This window comes from Onychostruthus taczanowskii, unplaced genomic scaffold (assembly GCF_017590055.1).
Source record: "Onychostruthus taczanowskii isolate IOZ18803 unplaced genomic scaffold, ASM1759005v1 scaffold27, whole genome shotgun sequence".
Classification (NCBI taxonomy): domain Eukaryota; kingdom Metazoa; phylum Chordata; class Aves; order Passeriformes; family Passeridae; genus Onychostruthus; species Onychostruthus taczanowskii.
Window position 1 is genome coordinate 2,750,952 of NW_024500017.1, and position 23,070 is coordinate 2,774,021.

A 23,070-nucleotide genomic window follows, 5' to 3' on the forward strand; every position below is an offset into this window, starting at 1 on the left:
TCCATGGAAAATATTCCCAATCACTGTTCTTTGCACTTTTCATCCTAAATGTTTTAAAATACTTTTCCATGTAAACATTTGAATTTCTAGAATAGTAACCAAATCCTTTATTTTTCACTTTCTCTTGACACTAGCTAACTTACTTGGAAGCACTTATTTTCCATGTCTATTTGCTACAAAGAGACCAATATGACAGCTGAGTATTTGCTTAAATGGTCTTAGAGCAGCCTGACTGATTACAACAAACTGGCAGATGCTTGCCATGGTTTGCTTGCAGTACAGTTGTGCCAGGCAGAAAGATGTCTCCTGTGGAACCTGCATAGCAAGACAGATATCTCCAATTATCGTTTTGATGGTGTTAAGGTATCACATCGTCTAGCCTGCCTAAAACAGGGGCATTAAGTTTGGGTTCTTAATGCCAGATGTCTGGTGTGTTCATGTTTTGTGTTGGACAGGGAGGAGTTTGTGCACTTCTTCAATGACAGCTGTGGCCCCAGATTGCAGCACAATTAAATTGTCTTGGGAAAAAAAAAAAAAAAAAAAAAAAAAAAGTAGAATATGCAATTTTTAATTTCAGTTTTGTGCGCATTGAACTTAACATTGATGTAGCCAATACAGGCAAACAATATAAATGGGCACTGACCAAGCCTTCCTAAGCCTTCCAGGTAACAAGTGTCAGGATGAGAGGATGTAGTGTTAAGCTGCGCCAGGAGAGGTTTAGATTGGACATTAGGTGAAATTTCGTAAAACAAAGGGTGACTAGACATTGGAATGGACTGCACAGGGAGGCGGTGGAAGCACCTTCAGTCTCTGGAGGTGCTTCAGACTGAACGTGGCACTCAGTGCCGTGGTCTGGCTGGCAAAGTGGTGTTGGACAAGGTGACCTCAGAGGGCTTTTCCAACAAAACTGATTCTGTCATTCTGTATGCTGATGTGTGATTAAACTACAGTCCCTGCGACAGCAACTGTAATTTTATCAGTAGAATGAACTAGCAAAAAAAAAAAAAGAAAACTCGGCATTTCTCATCTTAGCAAACGGCAGGAGCCAGCACAGCACGGCAGAACAAGGGGCAATGAACCAACCCTGAGGTTACCCCTGTGCAGGGCGGGACCCTCCGGGGACGGGGCAGCTTCCCCGGCCGGTCCCTGCTCTCGGGGGAGACCCCGGCCAGTCACGGCTCTCGGGGGAAGATCTCGGCACGGCACAGCCCAGTCCCGGCTCTCCGGGAGCTGCCCCGGCCGGTCCCGTCTCTCCCGGAGCTGCCCCGGCGCTGCCCCGGCCGGTCCCGGCTCTCCGGAGAGGCCCCGCCCGCGCCTGGCGCAGCTTCCGGGGCAGCCGCGGCCGTTCCGGCCGGCAGCGCGGGCGCCATGGGGGTGACGAGACAGAAACACGCGAAGAAGATCATGGGCTTCTACAAGAACAACTTCCAGTTCCGCGAGCCCTTCCAGGTGCTGCTGGATGGCACCTTCTGCCAGGCCGCGCTCCGCAACAAGATCCAGATCCGGGAGCAGCTGCCCGGGTACCTGGACGGCGTCGCGCAGCTCTGCACCACGCGGTACGGCGGGGACGCGCTCCGGCTGCCGGCCCGGGGGAGGAGGTGGCGCTGGGGGCTGAGGGCAGCTTGCAGGAGGCTGGGAGCATCCCTCGGACATCCCAGCTGCCTTTCCGAAAGTGGCACGAACTGCGGGGCCCGCGGTAACCCCGCTGTGTGAGGGAGGGCCGGGTGGGTCTCTTCCCACCCGCAGCGTCTGCTTGGCGAGGTGGTTACAGCAGGGGCAAGCTGGGATCTCCTGGGCCTGGAGGGAGTTCCTGCCTGGCCGGAGCTGCAGCCTGCCAGTGCTGGGTTGTTTCCGAAGCAGCCGTTCGCAAGGGATGGGCTAGACAAAGATAAAGCATGCGCACTACATACTGAAGTTGCCTCCAAGTTGTCTTTGTTATTACTTAACTAGATATATTGTATATATTAAAATACAAAAAGACAGTTACATTGCATATCTGCAATAACAGAATAGCCAGCTGCCCGCTATGGAGGCAAGTAGTGAAAATACCCGGAAGAGGTATACCCTAGGCTCAAAAAACACACTGAACCATCTTGCACAGCATCTTCTAAACAGTATAAAGTATTGAATCATGTCGTAAGTTCTGAAGGGTTTGGGAATTGCTGTGATCCAAACTGTTCCTGTCATGTTGAAAAATCACTTCTTGCTTCTTTTGTCAGCAATATGCGTTGGTCATTTTGACCAGCTTCCACTTAGGCCAGCTGAATGGACCTGTTTTCTCTGCTGTCAGAATACTGAGTTTCTGATGGCACCTCAATGTTATGAAAAGGGTCTCACAAGGGAAATGAGCTGGCTTGGTGTGACTCCAGGTGGGGTCTCACTGATGTGGAGTAGGGTGGGAGAATCCCCTCCCTCACCTTGCTGCCTGTGCTGCTTTTCATGAAGCCCAGGACACAGTTGGCTTTCACATTGCCAGCTCATGTTGAGCTTCTTTCCACCAACACAGCTCCCAGGTCACTCTTGTCAGGGCTGCTCTCAGTCCATTCTCTTCCACCTCAATCCGTTTGTGCTTGGGTTGCACTGACCCATATACAGGACCTTGCACTTGGCATTGTTGAACTTTATAAGGATTACACAAGCCCATCTGAAGCCTCTCCAGGCCCTTCTGGATGGCATTCCTTCCCTCCAGAGTGTCAACAACACCACACAGCTTGGTGTCTATGGCAAACTTGCCGAGGGTGCACTGGATCCCACTGTCCATGGCACTGACAAAGATGTCAAATGTCCCAATACCAACCCCTGAGGAATGACACTTGTCACTGGTCCATTTGGGCATTGAGTGATTACTGCAACTCTTCAAGTGCAAGCCTCCAGTCAGTCCATATCCTCCAAGTGATACATCTGTCAAATCCACGCCTCCAGTGTAAAGACAAGGATGTTGTGTGGAGCAGTGTGCAAAGCTTTGCCTGAGTCCAGTTGGGTGACATCTGTTGCCGTTCTTTATCCATCAGCACTCTAATTCTGACACAGAAGGCTGCCATATTTTTCATGATTTCCCCTTAGTGAAGCCATGCTGGCTTTGTTTTCCTCACACCTTATATACCTTCCAGAAGGAAAGTATAATGCTCCATCATCTTGCCAGGCACAGAGAAGAGATTGACTGGCCTGTTGTTCCCCAGATCGTTTATTTCCATTTTTAAAAACAAATTACATTTTCAAGTTATTTATAATAAGTTAATTTAAAAATAAATTAAATTTTAAAAATAATTTTATTTGTTAGGTAGTGGTTCATGTGCTTGGTGGGATTCAAGCGTAAATTTAAGGACTCAGCATTGTCACTGATGTGAATTATTTTTAAATCATTTAATATATCTTAATTTTATTACTGGTTAATCATGTTTACAGCCAAGGAAACCTTGCTGATGTCTTCAGATGGGCTATTGCTTTCGGAGTTCTGGGTGCCATTTCCAGATCATAGGGCCTGAACAACTGTGCATTGCTCATTCCTAATTAACTTACATCAGTCTTTTGCTGTTGTAAAAATATGAGGGTTTTTTTTGTTTAAAAATTATTATCTCTTTTGGTTTTCAGATGTGTCATAAAAGAGCTTGAATCACTGGGGAAAGCACTGTATGGAGCAAAATTAATTGCCCAGAGATTTCAAGTTCGAAACTGTTCTCACCATAAGAATCCTGTGAGTGGTTCAGCCTGTTTACTTTCCATGATTGAAGATGGCAACCCTCATCACTTCTTCATTGCTACACAGGTAAAAGCTCATGGGAAATGTAACTCCATTTCTTTTGAAGTGATGTTTTGATACCTAAGGATAAAGAAGCCTACAGTAGCCTTGATTATGAGGTTTTTAAATAGTTGGTGGGAATTAATCATGTAAAGCTTTGCTTGCTCTTTAATGTATTTCCTAATTACGAAGCAGGGAATCTTTTCTCGTACTTTAACAACTAGACTTTTTTCACTTTGTAATGATATTACATTATTAAATGCTTAGTTTAGGTGAAAGAGTATGAAAACATATTGACATGTAAAAAAAAACCTGTGAATTTTAAATTGCATATTGCTTGTGTGTGCATCCCCTTCCCTGAACTGCTTTGCACAGTAATCTGAAAAATGAAGTTAAACGTTAACATACATATAATTTCAATTTTAAGACATTTTGAACTAAAGAAAAAATAACTATACAAATTAGAAAGACTTTTTTCTTGGGTTTGTTATTGGGACTGCATGTATAAATGATATACAATATATATAAAAGAGATTATAGTGGAATTCTTTATAGTTATGTAAGTTACAGGAGTTTAAAAATTATTTATCACAGAAAAAATTATGTTACTTCTCGTGGTGTGGTCTGCATACAAGTGAATTGGGACTTTTTCCTCAAAAATTTATGTATGCATATACATGCAGGAAAAGGGAAAATGCTGGTAAATTTTGCATGAGACATACAGCTAATCAGGACAGAAATTGAAATTTAGTTGCTCTGAAAGGTACTGCCATGCATATCTGCTAGATTAAGTTTCTTATCTTTTTCATAATGTAATTTATCTTCATAGTTTTGTATTAAAAATAGGTGCAATTGAATTGCAAATACTATTTCATCTGAAAATATTGACTGAAGTGTTTAATCTTGCAGGACCAGGACTTATCAAACAAAGTGAAAAGGAAGCCTGGCATTCCTCTCCTCTTTATTATTCAGAACACTATGGTGCTTGACAAACCTTCTCCTAAATCTTTGGCATTTGTTCAAAAGTTGCAGACAAATCAGCTTGTTCCAGAGTACCAAAAACAAAGTATCGTGGAGCTTAAAGAAAAAGAAGGACTAGTAAAGCAAGAAGGTGAAAAGAGAAGAAAACGCAAAAGGGCAGGAGGCCCCAATCCTCTCAGCTGTCTGAAGAAGAAAAAGAAGAAAACACAGGAGGGTCAGGAGCCTTCTGCTGAAAAGAAGAAAAGAAGAAAAAGAAAACGAAATAGAGTTAAAGCAGAAGCCGTGCAGTCAGTGCAGAAGAATGAAGGAGAATAAACCCATCTTTGCAGACAACACAGAACTTGAACATTGTTTGAATTTTGGAGGATAAAAAGATAAATTAATATGCAGTCATATGAAATTGAGTTGTTAATATTAAAATTTATTTTTATGAGGTGGTACTGCTTATTACTGTATCTCAGAATTTGCAGGTTATTGTCCTAATTTATTCTGTTATTTAGTATTGGGTTTGTGACAAAATATTTAGGAACCCTCATATTTCATTATTCTCTCCAGCATCATGGTTTGTGTTAAAATTCACATGTTAAGTAGCAGTTTTTTAGAAATGCTTCTTGGCCTCTATATGGATTTCAGTGGGATATTAGACTTCTTTCTAAATCGAGGTTGCTAATCTTAATAAAACTAGTTTTTTACAGCTGGCCTGTTAAGAGATTATGAAACTGACCTAATATAACACAATAGTTTATTTATCTCTGTTTGAATACAAAAGTTAACTCTTGCAAAGAGACCGCATGCCCTCAAAAGCCCTGTCCAGCCTAAATTTCTCTGTAAGTACCATGTGAACCAATACTTCTCTTGGTGTTGATCTTTATTTTTTAAGAAAATCACAAAGGGTGTGCAATTGTGTTGTTATTCCTGACATTATCAGGGCATCTCTAGTCTTGCCTAGTCTATTTCACCTGTAGTTTATTCTTTTTTTTTAATAGGAAAAATGCAACTTAAAATTGCTGAATCAAAGCACTAGGTAGCACCTAATGCCATCACAGTATAGCAGAGCTGTGCAGGACTCCTGGAATACAAACAGCTGAGGGTGATGGGACTCGGGCCCTGATGACTGTTCTGCTGTTCTGTAGAACAGATCAGAACTGGGTTGGAGGAGAGTTGTGGTTTAACCCCAGCTGGTACCTCAGCCCCATGCAGCCATTCACTCAACTTCCCCTGTATTGGGATGGAGAGAATTGAAGGGTGAAGTGAGAGAACTGGTGGGTTAAGATAAGGACAGTTCAATAAGGAAAGTAAAAAGCATGCAAAACACAAGCACTGCAGGAAAAGAAATTCATTCACAGCTTCCCATGGACATGCAGGTGTTCAGCCACCCCCAGGAAAGCAGAGCTCCATCAGGTGTAATGGTGACTTGGGAAGACAAACACCACTCCAAATGACCTCCCACCTTCTTTCCCAGCTTCATATGCTGAGCTTGATGCCATATGCTGTGGAATATCTTGGGTCATTTGGAATCAGCTGCTCTTCCTGTGTCCCCTCCCAATTTCTTGTGTCTCCCTGCCTACTTGCTGGTGAGGTGAGAGGCAGAAAATGCCTTCATGCTGTGTAAGCACTGCTCAGCAATAACGCAAACACCTCAACGCTTACGCACAAATCCAAAAGCACAGCTACTGTGAAGAAAAGTAACTACCCCAGCCTAAAGCAGCACAAGGAGAGAGTTTCTAAATTGGTTTCAAGTACCTGATTTTCTGTAATAGCTATTGCTTCCTCTGCCTCCTTAAATGTTTGGTGGCATTAGAGTCTGAAGGGAGTGACCGAAATGACAATAGAGACATGTGTGGTATAGCATGTGCCGTGGCATCAGTGTGCTCTCACAGTGTTCCCAGTCATCTCTTACCAGATTTTTAACTTCTCAATGCCTTTCTTCTTAACTGAGATGTTCTTAAAAGGAAAGATTTCTTCTTGACCTACATGGGTTTAAGCTGTGTGTTCTAAACAGTTGTTTAGCCTGTGTGTCATGCATTTGCAAAGTAGTTCTTGTGCACTGTCTGCACAGGTTCTTGAATGTCTGGAGTACATAGCTATTATCTGTGACGCTTTCTATTGGCTTTTCAAATTATATAGACAGTTGTTTCACAGAGTTTGAGAAACCAGCTTGAGTGATGGGAGTTGGCCAGTCTTAGCAGACTCTGCAGGGTCACATCTGGCCAGGACAGGAGATGCATGGTGTGCACTGTGCTCGTGGCACGGGACATTGCTGCAGCCCCAGCCCAGGCCTTCCTCGCAACACAGCTGCTAGGAGCAGGCTGTGCCTGCATTGTTCTGTATGAGACCATAAGCATCTTTGGAACAGACTGTGAGAGACAGAAGCAGGGCAGAAGGGTGCTGTAGTCAAGATGAAATCTTTAATTGAAATTTAAAACAGTCACACTCATCGTGGTGGTGGTGGTGTTCCCACACTGATTGCTGAAGTGAGTCCTGAAGAGAAATTTAGTAACTCCTAGAAATACATTAATACAGCATATTTGTTTGACACCTTTCTCAAGCTGTCATAGTCCCTATACCTTCGCTTCTTTGGGCACAGTCCCATATCAATGTAGCTTTGCTTCCCATTCCTCCATAAATATTGCTTATATTTCTTCCTCCTCCTGAAACCCACTCACAGACATCACTGCTGCAAGTAAAACTTCAGGGAGCAGACAGTAGAGTTGTTTCGCCATCAAAATCTCATTCTGAATCAAAAGTATATTAAAACCCAGCAACTTTACTAAAAATACTGTTTTTAAAAATAAAGCAGAAAACACCCTAATTATTTACATTAGTCCCTTTCACTGAAACACAAAGCTTAAATTCACCTTTTTTTAAAGACTGTGAACAGACACAAACATAATTTCTGTAAAAAAGAGAATATTTTAACAGTGCTCTAATGACTCCCACCTCAAGGAATTTAAAACAGCATTTATCTGTTTCCTTAGCATTTGAACACAAACTGACTCATGGTGCTGCCATTGGGAAGAACTGGAATACAAAGGGAGTGAGCTCCTAAGAGAAAAACTGTAAAATTTCTCTGCTGCATACATGCATGTCTGTGAGCTTTGGGAGAGAGCTCCCACCCAGGCAACAGGCACAGGCAATCAGACTATATGTTTTACTACTTTGAAATAGAAAGAGAAGCCCACCTAGTTTCCAAGTGAAGCAAGTGCAGCTGCGTGGCTGTGTTTATACCGTTATATCAGTGACCCTGGGAGCAGCCGGTCACACCGAGCCCGGCTGGCCCTGCCCGGCTGGGCTCTCCCGGCTCACACCGCTGTGAGCAGTCCCTGCGGGCGCTCTCGGGCTGTGCTGCCTCTGCCTGCCAGGTTCAGGGAGCTTTAGCTGGCCCAGGCTGTGAACCTTGGCAAATCCCTCTAGGAATTCAGCAGTGTGAATCTCTAGGAGCATCCCTAGGCCTGTGAGAAGCACCACTGTGGGAGCACCCACAGAGAGAACTTTGCTGCCATAGGTGTTCAGTCCATGTACTGCCCAAAAAGTCACAGACTTATTTATCAATAAAAAGTCTGGAGTTGTGGCCACAGCTCTGCTATAGACAGGGTTCCCAATATAACTGTTCTCATGAAGTTTAGGATTGTTTTGCTCTAGGCTGTTAGAGAGACTGGTTTCAGTTTTGAAACTACAGGAGCCAGAGGTAAATCAAAAGGAGCTTGATCAAAAACTTCTTTGGGGCTATTGATTTCCTCTTTTCTCAGACAGTATAAAAATATACCCCAAATCCTAGGCAGCAGCTCGCTGAGTCTTTTTTTTCTTTAAAAAGACAGGAAGTAACCAGTGTTATACAATACAATGTATGCTACATGTGCAGAGTAATAGAGGAAGAAAACAATAATACATCAGCCACAGTCTGCAGGGCATTAATGTTGAATTTAGGATGGAGTCTCATCTACAAGCAGCAGAAGATATTTACCTAGACTGCCTGCCAATTCAATTGGCTGGATTTATACTTTAGCGTGATCTGGTACTGCACAATAAATCACTCCCTGGGCATCTGTTAATGACACTAAATAGATGAGTTAATTTGAAGCTTCTGGAACCTGGGATGTTTATGAATCATTAAAGTAAATATGGATATGGTATGACTTGAGGAATAAATACATTCTGGTGGTGAAAGGAAAATAGGATGTCCAGATGAGTCCTGCTCATTTGTTTTCAGCAATACTGATACAGTGTGAATGACTTCTCCATCAGCTTTATAGTGCTCCTGGAGTTTCTTGAACATGTTCTGTCAGATACAAGATGAAGAACATCGGAACAATACCATTATTTATATTCACTGCATCTTTCATATAGAAGTTTCACAAGCAGCTGCTGTATATTTCATACCTCTGTGTGGGCGTAATATCTCACACAGGGAGCAGCCAGAGATATGGGAATGAACAAATAAGAGCCCCAGCAGGTGTTATCATTTACAATTTAAGGGAGAAAAATTGCAGCGTTCCGAGAGAGAATGACAGAAAGCAAAAGTTTTTGTACCCAGAGAGTCAGGAGTGAGAGAGAGACTGCACCTTGTGATTTAGGAATGGCCTAACTAATGCCAGGAAAGGGGCTTGTGATGTATTTCTGGTAATTATTATGTCTGTGCACTCCAAGCCCCAGATTTGTCTCAGAGAGCTCAGCTGTCTGCACACAGAGGCAGTCATTTTGTAAAAGTTGCTACAGCTTGTTATAGAAGAGACAGGCTGGGCTCCCTCGGGGCGACTTTGTTTTCTGATTTCTTCTCCTGTGGTTGAGAGGGAGAGCATGCAGCTGTGCTTTGTGTATGGATACAGGGAAACAACGAAGCTGTTAACAAGGGTCCAATTAAAAACAACTCAAAGCTGAGAGCTGGAAGGAAGAAAAAAGAAAATATATTAGTCACTGAGATTTAAAGAAACCAAGGAAGAGAGAAAAAATATATACATGAGGGTTTCACGGTGTTAACTGGAGGAAAGAATTGGTCAGCAGTGAAAGGTGAACCAGAAATGGCTCAGCAGTCAAGGAGAGTAGGGAACACAATAATAAACCACAAACAAGTTTTTTTAAAAAATCTTTCTAATTAACTTAAGAAAATCTCATTACACTTTGTGGCTCAGTTTCTGCCTTTTCAAAACAGCAAGCTGAACTGACTAAACTGCTCACAGACCCTGTACTGATGGCCCAAGAATTCCTGCAGAATGTCAGTCTCATGCCACCAAACACTTTGTGTCTTTATGGTTTTTCAATATCACTCACTTTGCAGCACTGCAGGTTTGCAGCCAAATCATTCTGCTGTAGAGTTTGCCTGACCTTGCACGTGGCTCACTGCCCAGCATGCAGATATTACATCCAGGAGCAACCCTACTCATGCCATTACTGATAGGGTTAATTGCTCCTGAGGGTACTCACAGCAATACTCTGGGATAGCCAGCCAGCAGTTCTGGCATAGTATGGGTTCTTTTTAAAGTCTAATCTCCTTCCAAGAACTCAGTAGGGGACCTCAAAAGTTTCTTGTTGCAGTCTTGACTTATGGTTGATCGAATGATCTTTTTGCCATATTAATCCCTCTGGGGACAAGGATGCTACTGATCTGACTCTTCAGGGTGGATACTCTTTCAGACTGCCTTGGAGAAACACAGGAAATTTTTCACTTTGTGAATTGGCACCCACTTTGATAGCCAGGTTTTCAGAAAAAAAACTAAGAGAACAAACACTTTTCTAGAATTCCTGGCTCCCCCTTTCTGCCCTGACCTCTCTTTCAGCTCTGAAAAATACAAGCAGGGCTGTTCTGGGATGGTCCAAAAATCTGTCTCAGCCAGCATCACGCCTCCAATAGTGGCTGAATGCTGTTCTCAGGAGTAGAATGAAAATTGACAAAACATCTTCTTGGTGCTTCCCCAAATGACTTTCCAACTTTCTGACAATTTATTAGGGAGTTCCTGACCCAAGAAAAATATTTTGTTTTTAACAGCAGACAATGAATTTCTGTTTCACTAATTTGTTCAATTTCTCCTTGAAACCATGTAAACTTTAAACCTCTAATTTTCTGTGGCAAGGAGTTGCATAACTTGAACACATCTTATGAAAAATACTTTCATGTGTCAATTAAGAATCTGCTGCCTACCAGCTGGCCCTTATAATGGGTAAAAGTTTAAGGAGTCATTCCTTAGTCATCCTTCCCATGCCACTTGTGCCTGAATAGACAGCTGTGATATTGCCCCTCATTAATCTATTTTCCAAGCTGATGTGTCTTCTGCATCACAAACAAGAGTACCTAAAAGAAAATCAGATTTCAGCTTGAGAAAACCACAGTCTCTGCCTTCAGATGGATGTTCTTCAAGGAAGAGTGTGGACAGGAAGAGTTGTGAGAAAAGGTGAAGGACAGAACTCTGCATTCAGCTCTTTGTTTGTCACAGACTCCATGGGTGCTTCAGCTGAATGCCACTGCCCTTGAACACGTCTGGGCTTCTTGCCCATGGAATGACAGTAAATGTGCTTCCCTGAGCTCCCGAGCTCTCCAGAGGCTGGCATTCACAACTCAACCAGCTACTGTGCTTATACTGTTCTAAGAGCCCAGTCTTCACCCAATACACAATAAATCCTAAATATAACTCAGCGGCACTCTAGGCTTAGGATTGTATCCCTATAACCTAAAATTAAGATGTAAATGATAATTTGAATAAGGCCTAGTCATAGAACTGCCCAGGTTGGAAGGGACCATGAAAGATCATTTGGTACAACCTTTCACAGAACAGGGAGCCTAAATGAGATTATCTAGCACCCTAGATGTTCAAGGATGTCTGAAAAACCTCCAGTAATGGGGACTCCACCCCATCCCTGGGGAGGTTGTTTCACTGAATGATTGCTCTTTGTGTAAAAAATGTCTTTTTTATGCTGATATGAAACCTCTGCCAGTGCCACTTGTTCTTGTTGCCCCTTGTATTCTCCATGTGGATCTTTATGAAGAGGCAGTGTCCTCTTGTAGTCACCCTTTAAACACAGTGATGAGCTCTCTCTAAGCCTCCTCCAGGGAAAAAAAGTCCTAACTCCTTCAGTCTTCCCTCACAGAGCAGCTTCTGCAGCTCTCTGATAATCTTCATGGCCCCTCTTTGGATCCTCCCCAGTCTGCTTATATCTTTCTTGAATTGTGGGGGCCAGAACAAGACACACTACTCCAAGTGCAGCCTGACAAGCACTGAGTGTGATGGTGAAGTCCCTACCACTGCAAGTTAAGCCCCTGCAGATGCAGCCTAGGATCCAATTCACCTTTGTGGCTGCAGCCAGACACTGCTGACTCGTGGTCAGCTTGTCATCCACCCCCAGGTCCCTTTCAGTGATTCTGCTCCCCAAGCACAGATCCTGGCCTGTTCTGGGCTCTTTGGTTATATTGCCCAAGGTGCAAGACCGTGCACTTGTTAAACTTCATCCATTTCTTGCTCTCCTGCTCTCCCAGCCTGCCCAGGTCTCTCTGTGAAATGTCTTTCCCTTCTGAAGTGTCCCCCTCACCATCTAGTTTGGTGTCATCAGTAAACTTTTTGAGGCTGCTTTTAGTCCTATCATTCAGATAATTTATGAAGATATTTAGCACCATGGGGCCCAGTGTCAATCCCTGGGGGATCCACCCCTGATTTCAATGACTTTTCAATTAGTATAGACAGTGGCCTTGCACTGAGAAGTAGCTAATTTTCCTACCATGTTTAGCATTGGTCCGGTGTCTTACCTGTGATTCTGCTTTTTGTCAAGTGTCTGAATACCCATTTCTTGTTTTACTTGATATCTCTGGCTAATTTCAGGTCTAGCTGAGCCTTAGCTTTCTTGACTGCCTCTTTGCATGCCCTGCCACAGTTCTTGTAGTCCTCAAAGGCTTCGTGGCTGCATGTCCATAGCCAGAATCTTCCCCCAGGACCCATGTTTGTATTTTTATCCCATTTGTAGGCCTTGCCTCTCAGTATCCATAATGACTTCAGCATATGAGTTGCCTGCTTATATTAGATTTTTTTAAAAATTAATTAAACTGGATATTAAAAAAAAAAAAAAAGAGTTCTGCATCATCATTAGAATGCCCACAGAACTGCAGTGTTTCTTTTTTCTTTGTGTAGTAAAGAAGTCAGATTTATTGTTGCCCTAAACACAAACAACACCACTGGTGTTAAGCTTGAGTCAGAGATAAATTTGCATGAAGATTGGTGCTATCAGAACCCAGGCAGGCCTGCCAAGCTTCTGAGAAGATAGTAAAATTAAAATGGGGAGATGGCATTCATACAAATCACTGCATTATGCCAGACAGTCGAATTTTCTTCCACGTATTTGGCCTTCTGTGATTTCTGGGGGACTTGTTTTCAAGTTTGTATTTACTTCTTAATGATAGTAAGAACTAGAACATTGTTATTATGTATGCTTGACAGTATAAAAATGGTAGACAATTAGCTTGTTATGCAGAGTATCTGAGGTCTGTTTAATTTATTGGATTTTTACTTGGTCTCTGTGTGTAATGGACTAGGAAAAGGTAAGAAATAAGGCTGTATAATTAATCTGAAAAAACTCTTGCTTCCTCCCCTCACTCCTTCCTTTTCAACTAATGAGATTTTTAATTATTATTTTTTAGGGTTGTTGTTGCTGTTGTTATTGTTTCTAAATTATTTAATTATGTGCTTTAGAATAATTTTTGGTGGGCACTTGCCAGTTTACTAATATTCACTGCCCACTACCTGATGGTGTCAACAAACACACCATCTGCTCACTTGTGCCTTCCAGAACTCTCTGAAGTAGCTAGCTGACTCAAGCTGCAGGTGGTAGGATTGCTCAAAATACACAATTACCAAACTTCTAAGTAACAAAACTTTTTTCATGTATACTTTTATAAAATCACATTTGATTTTAAGGCTTTCTCAACTACGCTCCAGTTATACACAAGCTTACCTCCACCACAAACATATCTGATAGCATTATGCTGAAGAAGGCTAATGCCATACTTTCACATTTTTTTCTGAAGGATTTCTCAGCATGGTTTTTCTCCAGGCCAAAACTGCATATCTCAGTCCCTGGACACATTTCCCTTGACATCGTCCTCACCTGCCTAGTGATAAGCATCACTTTTTTTTGTATATTGGAGTGTGTCCCATCTTGGGTCATCCTTCTAGCATCACATCTTCTAGATTGTGGACAGGAGATTGGGTCTCAAAGCCCTCATGGAGGACAGTGCTTGAGGCTTGGCTGTTTTGTGGCTGCTGTGCCCTTCCCTTTGATCCCTATTAGAACATGTTCAAAACAGAAATCTCAGCAGGTTACAACAACAATAATAACAATATTCTATCAAAAGGGGAAATAAAGCAATATTGTTGATAGTGGATATCTCTACAGGCTTTTACTCGAATTCTCTGAAACAGCTAATGTTATTTCTGTGACTGAAGATTAATTTCTGTGCCATTATCGAATGTAACCCTTGAGGAATTAATTGCATATGAATCTCATATTGAAGTCCTATTTATATGATCAAGCAATCTGGAACAGATAAGCCCCTTCTTGGGAAACCTCTGCTGCTTGACAATATTTGCCTTTGCCTCAGACAGGTTATGTCCCCCGGGACCCCAGGAGCTCACTAAAGCACCATTTGTAATGCAGCGTGACAAATCCCGGAGCCAGGGCGATAATCTCTGCAAACTCTGTACAAACAGTCCCCGTGCCTCAGCAAAAGTGATTAATGGGCTCTGCGGAATCAGCATACGGCCCTCTGCGTTAATTACTTTTGAAGGACGCTAACTGGGAAGCCGGAGGTCCGCGCAGGATGTGGGGAGGCGGCGGGCGGGCCCCGCTCGGCTGTGCTGGGGAAGGGGAGCGGGGCAGCCCGAGCTCTCCGGGCCCCGGCGGCGGCTCAGGGCCAGGCTGGGTCCCGGGGCCGCGCTCGGCTGTGCTGGGGAAAGGGAGCGGGGCAGCCCGAGCTCCCCGGGCCCCGGCGGCGGCTCAGGGCCAGGCTGGGTCCCGGGGCCCGGCTCCGCAGACAGCGGGGACGGCTTGGCCTGGGTGGCCCGGGACGGGCACTAAAGGACAGCTCTGCTCACACTGGGTGCTGTGGATGAGAAGGAACCTCCGCCGAGCCCGGTTCGGGGCGGGCTCAGGGAGAGCAGCCGAGGGGACCGGGCTGGAGGGGACGTGGTCCTTCAGGAGTGACCGCGGTTTGCGATTTTCCCTCTCTCTCTCTGCCATAACTGCCGTGATTTAAAATGCACAGGCCCTTTGTAAATTATTGCAGCTCTGCTGCAACGACTGAAACTGTGCCAATTTATCTCCAGGGAAGATCTAAGCCTAAATGTTTTACAGAGAAAGAAAAGATGAGGAGAGAAGCATGTATTTATCTTTCCAGTATGTTCTCTGGGCTTCATCCAAGGGGATAACTTCTACATATTGTCTCAAGTCCTTCAAATCCCAGCTAGGGGATTCTGGTTAGAGACCCCCACAGAAAAGTCTTAATGAATTTACCATGCATTTTTTCCAATTCATTAAAAATATGTCAAATCCCGTGAAGTACACTAACCTGCCTGTATATTTTTCCCTTCTCCCATGGAAGTCTGTGACAATAATACCATGGCCTACCCAGCCCTCTGGGGTTACTCAGTGGTGGCACAGCCCTGGCTGCTCTGCCAGATGTGATGAGTTTGTGCCCAGCTGGCTGAACCCCAGTCCTCAGACCATAACAGTGATTTCAGCTGGAGGAAATAATTTCGTTATACTGACTGTTCAATGTGGCCAGTGACCCTAGAGGACTTCACTGCACTTGGACAGGAACAATATTGATAGTACTACAGCAGGGGAGAGCCACCCTGACCAGGATTTGACCCTCCATCCTGATGGACATCCTGTGCTGATGGACATGGGAGGTGAACCTTTCCTGACCCTGTGTTATACACAAGAAAACAAAAGCAGAAGTGTCTTTTCCACTTTACATGCGAGGGATAAGAACTACAGCATTTTGGTTTCCTTATCTTGTGCTGATCATAATATTCTAATCCATTCTTAAAGAGTGTGTTCATCTGACAGTCACCCTCCTCACTGAAGCAATACACCAAAAAGAACAAACATAGGAAAAGATACCTACCAGGACCATTTGCATGGTAGCATGTTTGAGTAACAGAGGAGTTTGAAACATGGGTAAACAAATAGGAGAATTTTACATTTTCTCAAAGCACCTGTCAGGTGTAATTCGGCATTACACTTGATTTCTGAAGGAACTCATCTGAGTGAGAGCTAGAAACTCAAAAGCTTACAAATCAGATGTAAAGATAGTGCTAAAAATCCTGCACGCTGTCTGCCAGGAAGTATCTTTAAAAATGTGTCTCTTCAGATTTTACCAGTGAAGCCTGAATTAAATCTCCACAGGTAAAAGTTCACTGTTTTCATTGCATTACTCTGTATTGATAAGAAAGTGCGTGAAATGTTTGGAAAATAGCATGGCATCTAGTTTTACAGAGTATAGCCTCCTGAAATTGCCTGGATAAAGACAGGGCAGCAAGTCACAGACAGAGCAAGGAGGCTTAGGTCTCTCTTCCAAGAAATAAGACAGCTTGAGTTTTAAAGGGCTTTAAATAAAACAAACAATAAAACAAAGTCATTATTTCAAATTGTTCTGAAGTTTTGCCACATATTTGGCTAATCAGTGGGCACAGAGGGCAGGGACAGCAGGTTTGTGTAGGGGCACTTAGTCCAGGTCTGGAGGGAGGATGTTCTGTGACATCCATGTGAGTGGCTTTCAATGTGACACAAATAACTAGATGGACATTTTGTACTGAAATAGCAAATTCAGAGTCATTGATATAATCAAGGAAAAGTGTCTTTAATCACGGGTAATTTTTCCTCTTCCAAAGCTACTCAGCTGGAGTAATTGCTACAGGACGTGTTTAGCTCTGTGCTGGAATAGCCTTTCCACAGGGCAGATGGGTCCTGAGAGCGGTACCTGGCAATTTGCTGATGGGAAGAAGTGCTTGGGGAGGGGAAAGAGCAGATAGCTGGGGGGCAATGGGTCCTCTTAGTAACATTTATTTTGCAATTCGTGGAATTTTCATCTTTGGGAAGTTTATAGCTTTTGTGGTACTCGGGGAGAGCAGTTAACCCAAAACCACTGGCAGCAGCTCAGCATGAAGAGCCTTGTTAAAGAGGGACCTTTGAGAACCCTCTAAATCGGATTTCCTCAAAGTGAAACAGGATGGGATTGCAATGTCTCCTTGGCATGGCCCTAAAACCAAAATGATTCTTCACTGACTAAATAGTTTCATGAGTTGGTTAGACTACAGCCTGCAACAAGAGATGAAAAGGAAGCTGCCTTTTCCTTGAATGCTGCTCCTTTTTCTCATGAGGTCTGAAAACAGGACTAACACAAAGTAATTCCTTTCACTTTCAACCTCCAGTTTGGTTACTCACTGCATTAATTTACCGATTCCGTGATTCGAACCCATTGGTTTATTGATTTAGTCTTAATAGGAACATTGATGCAATCATGAGATTGTTCAAGCTTTAATTAACTTTGCAAAATTGTAGCAGATTTATCCTTGCTGCCTTAAAAATGAACTCCCTTGCTTATTCTTTTCAATAAAACCCATTTCAATAAAATCCATCACACTGGTTTATTCTGTCAGGCAGCTCCAGGCAACTAGCGATAGGACAAGAGGACACAGACTGCATCAAAGAAGGTTTAGGTTGGACATTAGGAACACATTCTTCACAGAAGGGGTGATTGGGCATTGGAATGAGCTGCCTAGGGAGGTGGTGGAGTCACCATCCCTGGAGGTTGTTTAAGAAAAGACTGGATATGGTATTCAGTGCCATGGTCTAGTTGACAAGATGATGTTTGGTCATAGGTTGAACTTGATGAGGTCTCAAAGGTTTTTTTCCAAGCCAGATGAATCTGTGATTCTGTGATTCTATGGATCAGAAATGCACATGTAGAAATGTCCACTGAACTCTTCCTTCAGATTAGGATAAATCCATCCTATACATAGAAAGCAGGAAAAACACAGAAGGCAGCATGGAAGACAAAGCTGAGTGGGGGAAAATTACCTTTTTTTCCCTCATACCATTTATTTTTCCAGTAACATACTATTCAATCTTATAATGATTTCTAACTTAATGACTGACAGATAGAAAAGGTTCAGAAATATGACATAGGCACGGTATCTCACTGGTAGATGAATTTCCAGGTGTCAGACTGTTCAGTAGGGTGACTTTAAATAAAGGCTTATGTGTACAGTCTGCTCTGCCCTCTGTCACATTTGATAAGGAAATAGTCCGCTTGGTTTATTGAGATTTCAACTGCGTGTCTCTTCAGAGTAATCGTATATTCTTAGGGCATTTTCCATCCCAGCTATCTGATGCCATTATTGAACTTTGCAATTTGTTGCCCATGTTTTTTTAGCATGATAGTACCTTTTTTCCTTTCTCAGCACTCGTTTTGTTCACTGTTGCTCACAGAAATCTCCGAGACTGCTGCCCCAGCACAAAGTAAGGCTGCACAGTCCAGACTTCATATCTTAGAGAGGAAGCTCCTACACTTACTGTGTGCACTCTCAGAAAAACTCTGGTTTTCTCTTTCGGTTTCCCAGGCCCTACAGGTATCATATTTACATCTGGTACTCTTTTTTATTTGAACTAGGGCCAAAACAACTAACTACAGGCTGAATATTTGTACTTATAGGTGATTGGTTCTCCAATGTGATTTTCTGAATGAAAAAATACATAAAAACAAGGGGGATAAAGGGTCTGTTATTGACCTAGAAAAAGTAGGATTTCTCTAAATGAAAAGATTGGTAGAAAAGAGTCAAAACATCAAGGGAATGTTGATGCATCTCAATTTCAGTCTTCAAAGCTACAAGCAAGAAAATTAACTGCATCTCAATGACCTGTAAAAGAAACTGGGGTATTGACTAGTTTGAGCTTGAAGCTGATCTAGTGAAATCATTCCAAGAGATGTGAGCAAACAGCTGGAAGAGGGAAACTGATGGTGAAAAGATCCCGGGATAAATTGCTCATCAAAGTAACTGCAGCTGCAGAAATACATTAAATTTGTTCAAGTTTCAACAAGAATAGACAACTGCTGACCACTGTGGTGCAAAGGAAAAGGTGGCTGCCAAAAACAGTCAAAGGTTATTAGCCATGAAACATCCACAGCATCAACAAAGCAGATCCTCTCGTCTCAGCTCTCACTGAGACTTTTGCCACTTCTGGGAGCTTGTGGAACGGAGGAAAACCAGTGACTGGAGGTTTTGCTGATCATTCACACAGAAGAGACTCTCAACTGTTGAGAGTCTGTTGTTGGCTGCTCTAAGCAAGACCCTGCTGGTGCTGTTGTCACAGCTGAGATGCACTGGGGAACTTCTGAGACCTGCCCCAGGACTGCTGGTTCATAGGATGATGGGGAAGTGTCATGGCTTAACCCCAGCTGGTAACTCAGCCCCACACAGCCACTCAGTCCACCCCCTCTGGTGGGATGGTGAAAAGAACAGGAAGTGTTAAAGTGAGAAATCTCGTGTGGATTGAGACAAAGATCGTTTAATAGGTACAGCAAAACCATGCACACGAGCAAAGTAAAACAAGCAGCTGATTCAAGCCTTCCCATGGGCAGGTGGGTGTTCAGATATTCCCAGGAAAGCAGGGCTCCATCCCACATAACAGTGACTTGACAAAGGCCCCCCCTCAGAATGTTCCCTCCTTGCTTCTTTTTCCCCCAGCTGACAGTGACATCATATGTTACAGAATATTGCTTTGGTCAGTCGGGGTCAGCTGTCCCAGCTTTGTCCCCTCTCAAATTCTTGTGCAATCCCTGCCTCCTTGCTGAGTTTTGTTTTCCTGTTTTTCATGTGTTACTGTAATGTTGTCAATAATTAAGCTAATTTTTATGCAAAATACACCCCTACTAATGGCAATATTTCATTTATCATCATTATCATGCTTTTTTCAGTTTTCAAACTTGTGCTGCTGAGAGAGCTCCAAGGTAATCCTGTGTATCTTGAGAGTGGGACAGAGAAAATAGAAAGGCCACAGCAAGGTGCTTGCTCACCCCCTCATCCATCCACAAATCCATGCTTTTCCTGATAAAGTACTTTACAAAGTAATACGTTTTAAGATTTACAAAGTAATCTTTTAGACCAAAAAGATTAAGCTTTTGAAACGAAGGAAGCACCTGAGTCACAGCTTGGTGGGCAGTGGGTGAACAGTAACTGGGAAAACAAAAAGCCTGTTTAATATCACATACACTACAGGATATTGTAGGAGACATTTGCATATTTTAAATATTGTACAATTGACCACCAACAGCTTCTTCACATATATACAAGTAAATTAGATGATACTTAATTTTCTCTATCTTTTACAGAAGAGTAAGAGGCTGGATAAACTCACTCAGAAGAAATATGATTCTCAAGAGTACCCACAGCTTCAGTTCAAAGCTCAGATCAATAAAGTATTCCTGTGCCCTAGAATAAAGACTTGTAAATATGTACTTGCCACCTGATTCTCTTTGTAATATAACCAGGGGGTATGTCTCAACAAGTGATAATTGGAAAACACCACATGTGAGAAATCACCTTCCTTCAGAAAGGAGACAGCCAAAAATAGAATTGAGCAGATCACAGCCCAGGGTGCTCCAGGATCTTTCCACATGAATGAGAGTGAGTGAAAATGAAATGGCAGAATCAGAGCTGATGACAGCCTGCCTGCCTGCTAGTTGTGACCCGAAAATGAATTTTATAACATTTTCATCTACTATCAGGATTCAGGCTGCATATCTTTGTTACCTGCACACAAACATTTTAGAGGGAAATGGGTGGGTCTTTTTCTGGCTGTGCCTTTTAGCAGGCATGAGATATCCTCAAACCCTTTGGCTTTATCTGTAGTATCTGCTATGCATCTTTCTGTGCCAAGCACTCCCATTTCACAGTGAGCAAATAATTTTAGAAGTAATGAAACTGCCATTTCCATGAGACATGAATGCTGTGCTAGCCCTGGCTTGCTGCTGGAAGGCAGAGTCCACTGTGCAGGCTGGAGCTTGGCTGGAAGAGTTGGACACAATGGTTTCAAGAAAGCAGTGGAGTTTTAAGAGCAGGAGACCAAACCAAGCATCTGTTTGGTTTGGCACCCACCTTTCAACAAGCACCAGGGCTGGATGCCTGTAGGTTTGGATTGGACAAAATATATCAGGAATCTGAGGGTCTTCTTCCAGGAATGTGTCTGGACATCAGACTGACCACTACACAGGCATCTGTACATCAGGGTAATTTATTTCAGCCTCAAGAGCATTTTTGTTTTGCTTCTGATAAAGTGTGAGGAGAATAATCAGAGAGATATCAGAGACTCCCACCATACCTACCTTACATGTGTATCTGGATGGAAGTATAGTCCAAGGAAGCTGCAGTTTGTCTAAGGTTATTTTAAAGAATGAACAAACATCTCATCCAATCTCCTGCTCTTTGACAGCAGCCAGATCCATTTCTCACTGGAGTTTTTTGATGTACCTGTTGAGCAGGACAGCCTGACTAGATTTCTATCTGAGGAGCAGGGTTAGAGGTCAGGCTTCTGTTACAGCGCTTGCCCAACTCACCTGCCTTCACCACACCAATCACCTTGAGAGGAGGGTGACCATGGAGATTTCAACTGGACATGGAGACAATAGGCAGACAGCAGCTACAATAGGACAACAAAAGAGGAAAATAAAATAACAAACCAGTGATCAGTGCTGAGCCATGATATTCACCCAGCAGCCAATCTTGTGCCGGTCTCTTCAGAGAGCAAGTGGCTTCTGACTGCAACAGGCAATTTGTTCTGTCCTTTCTAAACCCTGAGAGCTACCACTGGTTTTTACTATCTTACTCAACATCCAAAAAGTCAAGGGATGGTCTTCCTTCTCTGTGCTGGGGGTTTAATTATAATTTGGAATTTGTATTTCTTGGTAGGTTTGTTTTCCTGGGGAAAGAGATCCCCTTCTGTGCTCCTTTCTCCAGTAGTGGTCATGGTGTCAGTGCTGGGTCAGATGAGGAGATCCCTGCTTTGACTCCCTCCTCCTCTGCCAGCTAAAGCAAAACGGCAGCACACAAGTATTAGAAAGGCAGGAGGTCAAAGCTGCACATTAAATTTATCACCAGGCTGTTATTTTTATATAGTTGGGTCATCCATCACAGGGATGTTTCCTCTAAATGAGTGAAGCGTGTGGCAAGCTGCCCTTACAGTTAAGGGCACATACAGAAGTAACACCTTGTCCTAATTTTTGCCAGAAATCTCCAAGTATGCTAAGAACAGAAGGAGATTTTTTTTCTGACTCCACTTACTGTAGCTCCCTCTGTTTTATAATAACCCTGCATTGAAGGTAGGACGTCAATTTGATTCATTGCATGTCATTTATCAAGTTTGCAGTGATACACAGAAGGCATCCCTTTAGGGATGAGAAATTCTGATACTCAGAGAAATAAAAGTTAATATCTACTCTGCTGGTGTAATGGAAAATGTTATTGCTTTCAGAAACATATTTCAAGTTGGGAGACAGGGGTTTTAGGCAGATCTTTCGGAGAAAATTGTGGTTTATTGAAAATGGATGTAAAAGTAGATTAAGCCTCTTCCCATACATTAGTGCAACGTATTTTGGAGTGTTCCAAGAGGTCTTGCCAGCTTATGAAAAATCTGAGCTTGTATAACTAACAGTCAAGTTTACCAGGGGACATCCTACAGGTAAGCCCAGTGTTTGCATTAAAGTAGCCTGAACACTGGAAAGTGTCTGTAAAATCAGGCAAAAGAAGATGAAACTAGATAATTTGAAAATCTCTTCTGACTGAAAAAAAAATATGTATGACAAACACCCTGGCAAAAAAATCTCAAATACTGTAAAATGTTGTAGCCACAGTAACTTCAGCAGACAAACTGGAACTGATCTTGGAGACATAAGCACAATTTTGTCTTCTGCTCTTCTGGCAGTGCCTAGATAAGCAGGTAAGATTTGGTACCATTGGCTGATAGCTAGGTAATGTCTCAGAGAAAAACACCATCCTCTGGTGTTAATGCTCTGCTTACTTGCCAGGGGACTTGCAAAGCAGAGGGTGAGCTTCAGTTGTGATGAGTCTCCTCCTTAGACAGGATTCTCATCCCCAAGAGGGTCTGAGATATCCTTTTCAGAGCCATGAACGATGCAAAGGTAGGTCCAGCACAGCTCTGAGTTGGGCTGCAGTTGGCACCACTGCTGAGGGAGTTGACTGTCCTGGGTGCTGCTCTGGGATGGTGACAAAGTGCATCAGACCTGCATGAGTCTCCAGTAACAAACAGGCTGAGAAATGACAGCTTCCAAAAGGTAAATTGTGTCTTTCTGAGGA

General features: G+C 43.0%; 1 protein-coding gene across 1 annotated transcript; it reads left to right on the forward strand.

Annotated features, from left to right (window-relative positions):
* Nucleotides 1–1,333: 1,333 nt before the first annotated feature.
* UTP23 (UTP23 small subunit processome component) lies at nt 1,334–5,412 on the forward strand. The gene is made up of 3 exons (XM_041407570.1): nt 1,334–1,556; nt 3,592–3,766; nt 4,649–5,412. The coding sequence occupies exons 1-3, from the start codon at nt 1,369–1,371 to the stop codon at nt 5,033–5,035; spliced, it is 750 nt and encodes a 249-aa protein (XP_041263504.1). The 5' UTR covers nt 1,334–1,368; the 3' UTR covers nt 5,036–5,412.
* The last annotated feature ends 17,658 nt before the right edge of the window (nt 5,413–23,070 follow it).